We start from the raw sequence: 14,857 nt of genomic DNA on the forward strand, positions 1-14,857 counted from the left end.
ATCATACCTTAGTTTCAGAAACAGGTATTTTTTTCTAAGCTTATCAGTAATAGTGTTCATAGAATTATTCGAGGTAAAAAGTTAAAAAGACAACTCGTCTTTTCTTGAGATTCTGCCATAAATAGATAAGACATATAGAAATAGAAAGTGAAATTCCTAGTTTGACATATTTTGGAAGAAATTATGTGATTTTTTGTATATTTCTGAAGAATATCTAAACATATTAAAGACCAAAATCAACCTCCAAAAATAGCAAACATGTCCTGTTAATAAGCTCTATATGGTACTAATAGGATGAAAATTGACATCACTGTCAACTGTTCAAACATTAGGTAGAAAGGAGTGTTATTTAGTATTCTGTCTCTATTTGTGAGAACCAGATTAATTTACTTCAACCAATAAGAATTACCTCTATATGATAATAGGTAGTTATCTAAAGCCTTATATGGTCAATATGTTCTAGAGAGATAATGAAGACTGCCATCAGTATATATAATACTAATAAGAATACTTTAATACCACTTTCTCACTGCAAAAGTAATTCAGTTTTATCCAGTTCTATCCAAATAACTTCCAGTTGCGAAGGCATATAAACTTATTCCACTGTAACTAGAAGTTATCCAGATAGAAATCTCCACAGGATTTCTTGTGGATATGAGACTGGGTTATGACGTGAATAAACACTTCAAAATGGCGTCTCCTGTAGGTGGGAACGTTATGATGCAACGTCTGCTTCACAGAATCTCCCGTTTACGTCCTGCCCTATTTTGCACCTCATTAGACAAGTGAAAATAGGCCAAGCCATTGAGTTTGAAATAAGGGGAAATTATGCACCGATTGTCAATGGATCGTTCTATGACGTATACATCACTTTTAGGAAACAGGGCCTGGGTTTATTGTCACTTTCAAATAGGTGGATTATTTCATCAACATGTTCTACAGAACTTAAGGAGAAAAGAAATATGAATACACTTACCTGATCTTTTTCTTCTTGACTTTTAGGCACAATTTTACAGTTTAATATCAAATATCCCATATACTCTGTTTTACCACGCTGTTCTGATAGTAAACACTTTACTTCTTTAGCTCTATAATTAGATTATAATATAGTAAATTACTGTTATTATAAGATTTTATATAAAACTCTAATTGTACAGAAACAAATAAAGAACAGCAACTTTTTACAAGAATTACAATTCAGCTTCTCAAAGATCTTGTCTTCCAGCTAGTCCTTGTCCAAAACTCATACCATTGATCTTTCCCGGATAATCCGTTCTCATTTACAGCTGGGTCGACTGGAATTATGAGTGAAGATGACTTATTCAAGGTCATCAGACTTCCATGCCAAGACCACAGAAATATTCTACATCACCTAGCAACTGATATCAAAATTCCAAATGTGAAAAGATGCTAAGAGATGTGTTTTACCTTGGCAAACTCAATAAAACATCAAAACACAAACTAACGAATATGAAAACCTAACAACCTCCCAGATCGATCAATAATTAAACAAGATAAATAATAACAACATAACAACAGGAGGTTGACTTCCATTATAATCAGGATATCACAAAAAACTGGCTTTGTATATCGTGAAAATTCATTAAAACTGCGGCAAAGTGGAAACATAATACCATTATCAATTGTCAACAATGGAAGCTGTTTATTACTTTTTTTACTGGGTCATGTTGCGCTTGTTTTGAGAATGGTATTTCTCTTTTTCATGCATTTTTTTATTTGTTTTATTATCAGGTGAGCAAATGTCCTACACTCATTTTTCCAGCGTGGGTATTGTCGTTTCAACGTGTCTAACAACATATTTCTACCATGTTTCACTTCAGCAGCTAAACACTAGTATTGTGGACCGAAATATCAAATATTCATGATGTCACATGATTTCAAACAGTCCAATCAACACACTTGTCGTTTCTATTTTTACGTTTTGTTTTTTCCTAACATTATAATCAGAATCTTAAGCCCTGTTCACATGAACACTTTATTTACATGATTACATATACCAACATAAGTATATTTTATATATGTGAATGGAGCTTCAGACTGAACAATCAAACTGTTAACAGTGTTAACATACTTTAATTCAAAACCATTCACCTGATAACATAAAATATTTCTCACAGCTAAAACATAATATTCCCAAACAAACCAGACAGCTAAAACATAATATTCCCAAACAAACCAGACAGCTAAAACATAATATTCCCAAACAAACCAGACAGCTAAAACATAATATACCCAAACAAACCAGACAGCTAAAACATAATATTCCCAAACAAACCAGACAGCTAAAACATAATATACCCAAACAAACCAGACAGCTAAAACATAATATTCCCAAACAAACCAGACAGCTAAAACATAATATTCCCAAACAAACCAAACAGCTAAAACATAATATTCCCAAACAAACCAGACAACTAAACATAATATTCCCAAACAAACTAGACAGCTAAAACATAATATTCCCAAACAAACCAGACAGTTAAAACATAATATTCCCAAACAAACCAGACAGCTAAAACATAATATTCCCAAACAAACCAGACAGCTAAAACATAATATTCCCAAACAAACCAGACAGCTAAAACATAATATACCCAAACAAACCAGACAGCTAAAACATAATATTCCCAAACAAACCAGACAGCTAAAACATAATATTCCCAAACAAACTAGACAGCTAAAACATAATATTCCCAAACAAACCAGATCAAACGCCATAGAAACATTAGAAATTAATAATGGTGAACTATGATCAATATTAATGTTTTTATTATAACTATGGTAACTACTTATTAAATATCATAACAACTAATATATTGATTGATTATTATAAAAAAAAATTCAAATTAAGATAGCTTGCCAGGCAAGATAATATGCACCCACTGGCAGCTTTGATTTTGAATAAAAATATTTAGCAGTACAGTAACAATCACCAGTATGAAATATTCAACCTTCAGTCATACACTTCTTTTGAACTCTTTAGGGCGATACTGAATAATATTGAGTATGAGTTATTGCCCTTGTTCTTGAAAACGTGTTCAATTTTTAGCTTGTGAAAACTTTAGAAGGCAAATATTCAATCTTCAGCGCAGGACTGAATGATAAAACCAAGTTTTGTCAAAATCCAGCAAGAATCATGCCTTTTAGTGTTTAAGATCTTCATAATGATATTGACACACAAAATAAAAAATCAAAAGAATCCTGTAGAGTGAGCACGAACCAAATGTGAACGGACGGACGGACGGACGGACTGACGGACCGACCGACAGGGTGATTACAATAAACGCCCATTTTATGTGTGGGCGTACAAAAATGGAAATGAAATCCTACTTTACTATACCTGAATGGAGTAAGCAATGAGGGAAATTTTGCCAGGACAGTTTAAATATAACTGGTATAAATTCCAACAGGCAAGATATCTATAATGTGCTCAGTATATACAGCACACAAGGCAGAGCAAATTTGTCAACGTTTAAATGTGATTTTAAGGCTTTGGTGAAATATTATAACCTTTATCGAAATTTACTTCATTGCCGCCATAGACACATTTTCCATGTCAGACCTGCAACCTGATACGAAACTACGTAGGGTTCTTGAATGAAATAACACACACGAACGTAGTTAACAACCATTTTGAATCACTACCAAATTTCGATAAAGGTTATAGTATTTCACCAAAGCCTTAAAATCACAAAAAAGGCTAAGAAACTTGCTTTAAATATGATTTAAAGGCATTTTGAAAAATGTTGCTTTTTAAAAATTTGAGGTGAAGATTCAAAATGATATATAGTTTCATATGTTCCGACCTGACTGAGGGAGAAGTCAGTGATTCTGACAGTCAGGTCCTTAGTAAATCAAGATTTAGAAATAACAGACAGCTACTCACTTGTTCAATTCCAGAGTTGTTAAATCAATTTCCGCTCCACCCATGGGGTCGTCATGTAAACCTCGATCATAATCGAAAACTTTCATCTGTAGAGGTTTTGAAATGTCGTCTATGGCAACTGTGAAGGAATCTTCCCAGCGAGGGTTCAGATTTTTATAAACAGTTCGACTCTTGTAAACTTGTTTCCCGTTATATTTAAATTTAACATATGGGTCGCTTGTTCCTGAAAAATATTAACGCAAACATACAATATATATTAAAAAGATAGTAAAGAGGATTTTGAATCTTTTTATGTGTATTGGGGTCATTTGTGGGCTTCCCTTGAGAATTCTGTGGCCCCTACTTTACTTCCCTTCCCAATTATTACCTAGAAACAATAAATTTAAGAGATTTTCAAGTCTTTGGAGGATTTTGAAATACTTGTGTGAACACAACAAGGTCACACTTGGCCAAATCTTTAGGCAATGATCTCTTCTTATTTCTCCGTATCCATTTGAGGAAATGAGGAAAGATGATTTATTCAGTACCCATTTACACCTTAGTGAAATGGAATATTGAGGGGAAATAACTTATTCAATCAAGGTCACTGAGAAGAAGCAGACGTCAACTTACCACAGCTGTCTCTGACCACCAGTTCTCTCCCTTCCTGTAACCGAACCTCCAACATAAAAAATACATGTTGACTCGTCACGTGTTGTCTCAAGCGGGTGGAACTTTCCTGAAAATATAAAAAGTTCACAAAATGAAATGAAATGAAATGAATGGAGTTTTACGTCCTACTTTTCTGCACCATGTGGGCTAATGAAGACGGTACTTTTAGGTCAAGTTTGGATAGAAAACAAACTTTCGTTTGGATTAATGTGATATCATTCAATGAATCTTACATCCTAATGTGTAATGCTATCATATATTTAGTGTATATGAACAATGCAAGGGCATGCATCCTGAATACCTAAGGACACCCTGCAAGTCAACTTGGCATCCCTTTCAGACAATCAACAAAGCTAGTATTTTTTCATAAACAGAAGTATAAAAATAATTAGCTTCAGAAAGATAGACAAGTGTTTCTGTCAGTTGATTGGCAATATCTAGAAGTTGATTGAGCCCATTTTCCAACTCTCTAATAATATTCAAACATTTCCTCATCATTCCAGGCAAAAGATTACAACAATGATATCCAAGGGTATCTAGAAAATACCTGAGGGTGAAGCTAATGAATGAGAGGTGTCTGTGATAAATATTTTGACAGTTGTCGACTGGTGTAGATTTAGATTTTTCTGTTTATATTTGACCTTATCTATTATAATAATATTGTATGTTTTTGTCTCAATAAGCGTTAAAATACCAGCTAGAATATTTAACACTTTTAAATTATCTAACAATATTCTGTGAGACCTTATCCATCATGATATTAAACCTTGTGATAAGTTATCCATCATGATATTATACCTTGTGATAAGTTATCCACCATGATATTATACCTTGTGATAAGTTATCCATCATGATATTATACCTTGTGATAAGTTATCCATCATGATATTATACCTTGTGATAAGTTATCTATCATGATATTATACCTTGTGATAAGTTATCCATCATGATATTATACCTTGTGATAAGTTATCCACCATGATATTATACCTTGTGATAAGTTATCCATCATGATATTATACCTTGTGATAAGTTATCCACCATGATATTATACCTTGTGATAAGTTATCCACCATGATATTATACCTTTTGTGTTAAGTTTTGTGTTAAGCGTAAAGTGTTAAGATAACAGCTAGAATATGTAAGACATTAAAATTTTCTCACGTTATTTCCGAATTAATGATGTCTGATATCGAAAACTCAGGAGAATTTATCACGTTTAAACATGCGATATTTAGTTTTCTAGACTCCCGTCATTTCATATCAGCCAATAAATTCACCACTTCCAATTTAAGCACTTGCGAAAATGTGAAAACAAAATTTGTCCAATATCGTTAACCTAATCAGTGATTTTTCAGTTTCTGTTTGAATTTATTTATCATGTGTTAAATTAAATATCGGGGGAATTCATCATGTTTAAAAATGTAATATTTAGTGAGTTATATAGACTCATGTCATTTCATATTAGAAATTAATTCACCGTTTTCTATTAAACAATTTCCAAGGTGAATACAGTCCTTAAAGTTATGGGACCTTATATTCCATCAACATCATCTCTGATTTTAAGCGAAGGAATGTAAAGCTACTGTTTATAAGATATATAGAAATAGGCCTAGGTAAGGAATCACAAGATATATAGATATACTATTTCTAATATTTATTAATTCAACGTTTCACATGTTCATACAGACAGCGTTATCAAATATTATATAGAATCACTAGATATATGGATATACTTTTTCTAATATTTATTAATTCAACGTTTCACATGTTCATACAGACAGTGTTATCAAATATTATATAGAATCACTAGATATATGGATATACTTTTTCTAATATTTATTAATTCAACGTTTCACATGTTCATACAGGCAGCGTTATCAAATATTATAAAGAATCACTAGATATATAGATATACTATTTCTAATATTTATTAATTCAACGTTTCACATGTTCATACAGACAGTGTAATATAAAGCTAGATGATGTGGAACTAGAAATCGCTGGTTTGTTAGTTTGAATCAAAAATTATCATCAAGAGGTTAAATTAAACAATGTTGTAGAGATTTCAGCAGCCTTTTTAAAACAGACTATTAGGATATTTTCAAATACAAAAAATCGATAGAGAAATTACTGCAACATTTATATTCCAACAGTTTTATGAGTGAAATTATCTGGAAAATAGAATTTAAAACTGAAATACGCAATAGTTTTATGAGGGAATGAATATATCTGAAACCTAAACTTTGAAATTGAATATGACAACGGCTCTATTTAACCTTCAAACCAATAAGAAAATTGATTTAGGGTAAAGAGCTTGAGAATTCATTTATCTTGGTCAGAGTAATCAGCTATATATTACAGACAAACCTCCCGAGACTTTGTGGTTCGATATTATCTCTTCTAGATATAGTTAAGTGATAGGGATAAAACCAGTCATGTCTGACTAGAGTGTATGTTTGTGTTTTTTTTTATACAAAACCTTTGTCTGTCAGGAGTTTGTGGTTCAATTATACAAACTATTATTAGGCTACAGGGATGTATATCTCGTTCAATTGCCAGACATGTCTGACTAGAGTTTGTTGCTCTATTATTCTAAATATTGTCAGCCCAAAGGGATATAGATTTCATAAAATAACCAGTCATGTCTCACAAGAGTTTGATATCATTTATTTTAGACATCAATAGCCTATAGGAAAATAGATCGGATACCATTGCCAGTCATGTCTGACTGAGTGGTTTCAACATAAATAATTCTAAACATGTTTAGCCCTAAAGGGATAGAGAAATCATGGAATAGCCAATCACATCTATTGAAATGAAATGAGTTTTCAAAATTCCTAGTTTAAAGTATTTTAAAAGGAATTATGCAATTTTTATACATTTCAAGTACTTCTGAAGACTATTTACATATATTCAAGACTAAAATCAACACCCAAAATGGCAAACCAAGGCCCTACCCCGACAATCAAAAATCCCTTTAACAACCTTGTATTGTTCTTCAATATTTTTATGACTTGGCCTAAATATATCTTAATATGGAAATGATCCAATTCTCAAGTGATTTTTACTGTCAGACCTCATTAACTTCCTTTCATTAACAAGTTCTAAACTAGAGTTAATTCCCTTGCTGCTATAATTCTTACTTCCGTTGATTATTATCACGAATAAACTCAGAATAAATATAACCAAGTACTAACGATCCCAACTACAAAACGAAACCCAAAATCCCAAAGAAAATTATAATATTATACCTTTTTGTCTCTATAGGAGATAAAATACCAGTAAGAATATTTATAAAGTTAAAATTTTGTCACTTTATTCCAAATTTAATGATGTCTAGTATCGACTCCTTGGGAGAATAGAGAGAATTTATTACATTTTAACATGCTAGCCCCTCTCTCTTAGAGCCATATATTATTACATATAAATATGTAAACTACTATATCGATGTATATTAATCTTATTTACACAGTAGGTATTAATTATCATAGTGGATTTTACTCTAATTACCAGTAATTACTTATAGACCTACTTTATGTTAGGAAAATAACGCAAATAGAGTTTCTCTGAAAGGCATAATTAACTAAAATGGAGAAACGCTCAGCTGGTTTGTATCTTATTGAGCTAATGAATTTAAATGTAGTTTTATATCCTTCCTTCCATTTTTTGTATCTTACTGGAATAATGAAATGAAATAGAGTTTTATATCCTACTGTTCTGTATCTTATTGGAATAATGAAATGAAATAGAGTTTTATATCCCACTGTTCTGTATCTCATTGGACTAATGAAATGAAATTGTTTTATATCCTACTGTTCTGTATCTTATTGGGAAATGAAATGAAATAGAGTTTTATATCCTACTGTTCTGTACCTTATTGAACTAATGAAATGAAATGGAGTTTTATATCCTACTGTTCTGTATCTTATTGGGCAAATGAAATGAAATGGAGTTTTATATTCTACTGTTCTGTATCTTATTGGGCAAATGAAATGAAATAGAGTTTTATATCCTACTGTTCTGTACCTTATTGAACTAATGAAATGAAATGGAGTTTTATATCCTACTGTTCTGTATCTTATTGGGCAAATGAAATGAAATGGAGTTTTATATTCTACTGTTCTGTATCTTATTGGGCAAATAAAATGAAATAGAGTTTTATATCCTACTGTTCTGTATCTTATTGGGCAAATAAAATGAAATGGAGTTTTATATCCTACTGTTCTGTATCCTATTGGTCTAATGAAATGAAATGGAGTTTTATATTCTACTGTTCTGTATCTTATTGGGCAAATGAAATGAAATAGAGTTTTATATCCTACTGTTCTGTATCTTACTGGACTAATGAAATTAAATAGAGTTTTATATCCTACTGTTCTGTATCTTATTGGACTAATGAAATGAAATAGAGTTTTATATCCTACTGTTCTGTACCTTATTGGACAAATGAAATGAAATAGAGTTTTATATCATACTGTTCTGTATCTTATTGGACTAATGAAATGAAATAGAGTAATATATCATACTGTTTATAAATAATAAATATTTTATTTAACATTCCATTGTTATCTGTATCATAAAGCACTAATGAATTAAACATGGAGCCTTACATATCTATTAACACAAACATGGAATATCAATTTTACTAAGGTTTCCAGCTGCTGAGCTTTAAACTGAGCGTACTACCAATAAAAATAAAAATCTGTACCAGCAAGACGATTCTGTTAATCAAAATCTCGTCCAAAGTATTGCAAAATCTGGAGTAAAAGTAAATGTGTGACCAAACCACTCTTGTGTGTTTTTTTAAAAACCATAAGGAATTTGGGTATAACATGACCTGAATCAATCACTAAATTAAAATAAACTTGGTGGAACAAATAGAAGTTTTCGATTTTGATTACCGTGGAGACACAAATTTGTCTGTTCCATAACAACCACCTACAAAATTTACTTTGAGGGGTATTTACCACAAAAAATTGATTCTCAAAACACAAAAAACTTCAAATTGGAAGATTTCTAAAGAAGTTATACTACATATTCCCTAATCTTGTATTTTTTTCGATGTCAGTGGAACAAATAAAGAGTTTAAAATAATCGTACCTGGGAGGTGTGGCTACTGGTTCGATGAGAAAATAAAAGTCACTGTCATCTTCCGAAATATTGACCATTCCCAAATTTACTTTGAGGGGTTATTTACTATGACAAATTGATTCTCAAACCAAAAAGAAACGTAAAATTGGAACGTTTAACAACATATTCCCCTATCTCGTACATTTCAGAAAAATATAAGTTTAAATTTAGCATACCTGGGAGGTGTGGCTACTGGTCCGATGAGAATAAAAGTCACTGTCATCTTCCGAAATATTGACGTTTCCCAGTCCGTAATGTGATTGGGGGAAGAGATAGGCGGGGTTTATATTATAATATTCATCATCAACGTCTGATTCCTTATCACTCGTATTCTGACTGATATCTGACCACAACGAACCTCGTGACTCTAGTCCCGATTCCAGGTCCTGACGTGACGGTTTCCGATAGGGAGATACCTCACAACTAGTCGACTGTCCAATAGAAGTGTTTGATCCAAAATGTTCGCTTGCGGAACTCCGTCCAGAACTATCCCTATCAGATTCACATTTCACTTTCTCAACTGGATGCTTCGCTTTTGTAACGGCACAATCAAAAGAATGGCGCCTGATGTGACTATGAACTATACAGTCTAACTGCGGAACTTGTGGTTTAATCTTCTTTTCTGTGACACCAGACGGCAACGGAACACTTGATGCCACGTTGACTAGGTTTCCCAGACTTTGAGTGACAGCTTCCTCATATTTTAAATGTCTGTGTTTACCATGGTGATGAGGCTTGTCACTTGAATTCTTACGTTTATGTCTATGAAGTAAAAATGACGGCAGAAATCGGCTAATGTTTGATTGGTCAGACATGACTGTTTCTTCCTCCTTTACTGAAGACTTCAATTAATTTCGACACGGCAAAGAACATTGTCATTAAGAAGCGCTGACTTTATCGTGGCTTAAACACATCGCTGGAACCTATCAATAAAGCAACATTAGTAAATAAACTAGTCCAAGCAGACGACATTCGAGAATAGTTTCATCACAGAGAGAAATAATGCCATACAAACTAGATGTGAGATTCTGAGACAAGCCTATGATATTTGAATCAATACCAAAATGGAATAGACATCAGAGAGAGAGGGAATACTATTCATCGAATAGTTCCTGGAGAGACAAATCCAATAATTCTGCCATTACAAAACCTACTGTGTGATTATAACACAAACTCAGCCTAATTCTATATCTATAGCTAGTCACGTTTTATTTCAGACTGTCCAACTTCTTAAAATGAACGAACCACTGAATCCTTTATAGGGGTATCATTTATGTTTAAAAAACTCAGACCATTTGAAAACAGGGTAACTTTTGCTTGGAGACTCTATAAAGACATCATGTCGACCTCAAGTCACATGCAAACCAAATCCTAGAAAATATTAACAAATACTTAGCCAATTAATAATACTTAAAGATGGGTTCCCTTATTTTCATTTATGAAATTTAAAATGCTAATATTTATATGAATAGAAAGAAGAGGTGTTCTAATGACTTGGAAAAATACCAGCAGAATTCTAGAAACACCAATTAATCAAATAATTTGCTTAATTTTACACTAAAAAATGAGTAAACCCATCTTTAAGTAGACGTTCAAATCACAAGGAGAAAATTACTCAAGTATCAAAATCACATTCCAAAAGTCAAATTCCCACTCAAATGAAGAAAACTGACATCTACCTTTCTAACTCATAATCCATATACAAGAGTCACAATTCGAAATAAAAAATGACATACACCTATCAAATTACAGTCCATATTTGGTAGTTCAAATCACAAGAAGAGTAAAAAGTTCCAATCCAAACCAAAATTAATTTATGGAGGTCCAAATCATTTGGAGAAAACTGATGTGTACTTTTCCAAACTGCAAATTTAGTCAAAGTTTCAATCACTTGAGGAAAATTGACATGCACCTATCAAATCACAATCCATAAGGAGACGTTAAAATCACACGGAGAAAACTAACAAGTATTAAAGTATCAAAATCACAATCCAAAAGTTAAATCATAATGAGAAAACTGACATGTACCTTTCCAAAGCCTAATCTAGAAGTTAAAACAAATCAATGTTCTGATAATAAAAATCAATTCCATTAGCTCGACATGAAAGAAATTACAACAGAAAAAAAATACACATCAAAATATAAACATGAAAGCACAACTATAACTACATAAAATATTCATATCACTTTACTCTATTAACAATTACTGATTGATAATCATAGTCCTCAAATGTCAACAATTTATAACAAGTGATATATGACATACATCATATGAATAAATAAACCAAGAACTAACAATCCAAACTGCAAAACAAAACTTGAAATACAAAACAACATACTGGCAAAACATTAGTATCAGCTAATGAACTTTTCACATGATGAAGTATATTAATAATAAGTTAGTATTTCATAATGAAAAGTGGTATCAGGTGTTTTGAAGAGTAAGTATACCCTGCCTGGCCTCAAATCCTTCATAGCTGCTTAATATACACAACAAACACTACAAATAGTTCATAATTCACCAATGTATTACCAAACTGTTATTTTGGATTTCCGGTTTTCCTTTTAACTTTCTTTTCATACAAATCTCATTCACAATCATAGCCATTCAGTCTAATTCAGAGAATATATTACATGAATAAGTTAGTGTTGAAATAAATGAATGTATTGTAAAATAAGAAAGATTGGCCATATCCTTTTTTTCATATTTCCTAGAATTTCCTCACAATAATGACATTTAAATCCTGGCTTATATCCTGACTTCCAAGAGTTGAGCCAGTCCCTCTTATACCCAACAAGATAGTCATATTAATATTAACATGTCCCAAGATAGAACTACTAATAGCTAAATATAATCTACAAGACACTTGACAGTTAAATAAGGTCACTGACAGTTCTTTAAACAAATTGAGGGCACTGTAAATTATTATTTAGATAAGCCACTATAAACTATTTTAACTAACGATCTAGAGAATGAAATCCAAAATCAAAAATCAAATTATTTGTCAACAAATAAATAATTTATAATGATAAAAACACGAGAGTAAACAGTGTCCAGATAGATAGTAGTAGTCTAAACTCATTGAGGTCACTGTCAGCCTACAGTCATCAAATTACTTAAAGATTCACAGTGATTAATTTATATTAAACTAAATAAATACAAGCAACTTCAAATATAGCAGATTTCACAAATCAAAATCTGAACATTACCTACTAACTGAACAATGATAGAAAACACATTATCTTTTAAAATTTTACACTATATAAAGTGACATTAAGAGTAACTAAAAAGTTGTCATTTGTAAAATAAAAACCAAGATCTTTCTATGAGGTATTTTATCAAAGAAGTTGTAATTTGTACCACAAAATCCTAGCAGTTACATGTCTATACCTTTTTAATGCGTTCACTCTCTTTATTTGTGGTCTCAGCCAGTGCTTTACAAAGTAGTTATATATGGACTTCCTCACTCTTAATACAAAAACATTCCTAAATATAAATCACATACATACTAGAAATATCGCATATACTGACCCTATCTATTTAACTAAAACTGACACCAGGGTAAGACTAACACTACAAGTGACCTCTACACTAGAGTTGAGGTGTGAATTCTCCCCCAGGCATTTCTCTTCCCAATTATCTTTAAAACAATAGAAGTTAACTAATCCCTGACAGGTATATTTTCTTATAACAATACCAGTATATCAAATGAAAGACTCTGAACATTGAACTGACTCTCAAAAGAGATGGCCTTGGTTTCAAGATATTTCTTAACTCAGGAATTTACATAATTCTTTGGTACCCGGTAATTATTCAAGAGCTAGAATTGAATGAAAACAAGAAAGAAGCAACTTTTTTTAACATGAGTAACAACTTAAGTTCACAAGAATTCTGTCAAAACGCCCATCCATTTCCTTGGTCAAACCTACTTCCATTAATCTTTCTCTGATTATCAGAACCCATAATCACCTGGGTAATGAGGAAAGATGAATTATTCAAAGTCACTGAAATTGGAACCCATGATCTCTGAATAATAATCTCTGCTCTGATCTCTAATAATAATTCAATCTAAAACCTTAACAAAGATGCTATCAATAAATCAAAGCCTAAAATCAATCAATTTGTCCATAGATCAATAAAATTAATCAATCAATGCAATCAGATAGGAAATAAACAAACTGTAGTAACAATAGAAACAAATTAACAATCTTATAGCCAATTCCATGTCCAATCTCAATCAGGGATGTAGTTCTGATAAAAATTTGCCAGTCACACAGTATCTTCTTCATGCCATGTAGCTTCTGCTTTATTATTTCACAGGACAAGTTTGTACCCCCTGATCATTTTCTTTAAAGGGATTTTAAAGAGGTTTTCTAAAAAATTTTATGTGTATCGGGGACATTGATAGCATCAATTTGTATCATTCCAATTTTCAATCAGACATCTGCTTTTGATGACGTCACTAATCGCAAAATAAGCTTTACTGCATTAGTTTTTAGTAGAATTGCACAACCACACGAACCACAGACACCTGATCTAATACTGGAATGGTGCTAATTAATGATATCAGTGGTCCGATACACATTCAAAAATTAGAAAACCTCTCTAAAATCCCTGAACTAAACTTTACTTAGCTAATCAGCACGTTATTTAAAATTATTTGAGACTAGGAAATCTTTACAATGTAAGCAAATACTATAATGAAATATAAAAAATAAGAGAAAGATAGAAGATTGTCTACAGACAGTATAATAAAAGCTGATTTATCACAGAGTTTAATTTAAATATATTGAATAATTTTACAACTTGTTCAAACTCTCTAGGGTTGAAAATCAATATTCTCTCCTGTTTATCTCCATTGTTCAGGCTTTAGGTTCATTGTTATCATGCTGCTAAGGACTAATCAAGATAGTGATGCCATGCAGTGTGCATCAATTGCAGAGATTTGGTTCTGATATAAACATAATAAAAATCTGTACACGCAAGATAACTCCGTCAATCAAAATTTTGTCTAAAGAATGGCAAAACCTAGAGTAAAAGTTATATTAAAGAGAAGTACCATAAGGTGTTTCGGAGAGAGAAAGCATGGTCTGCTTCACCAGCATGACGTTCATCTGATTGGTTAATCATTAAATTTAAAATTGATTTTAGTGATTGACCAATCA

General features: G+C 31.9%; 1 protein-coding gene across 1 annotated transcript in view; it reads right to left on the reverse strand.

Annotated features, from left to right (window-relative positions):
• Positions 1 to 4,616, reverse strand: part of LOTGIDRAFT_124931 (hypothetical protein) — a gene marked incomplete at both ends in the record, with an annotated part of 23,426 nt that extends 18,810 nt beyond the window's left edge. The window contains 3 exons of the mRNA XM_009061423.1: positions 977 to 1,088; positions 3,908 to 4,130; positions 4,520 to 4,616. Of these exons, the coding sequence (XP_009059671.1) occupies positions 977 to 1,088; positions 3,908 to 4,130; positions 4,520 to 4,616 (432 nt within the window). The remainder of the gene's footprint in view (positions 1 to 976; positions 1,089 to 3,907; positions 4,131 to 4,519) is intronic.
• Positions 4,617 to 14,857: the final 10,241 nt, after the last annotated feature.

Source organism: Lottia gigantea (assembly GCF_000327385.1).
Source record: "Lottia gigantea unplaced genomic scaffold LOTGIsca_48, whole genome shotgun sequence".
NCBI classification, from domain to species: Eukaryota; Metazoa; Mollusca; class Gastropoda; family Lottiidae; genus Lottia; species Lottia gigantea.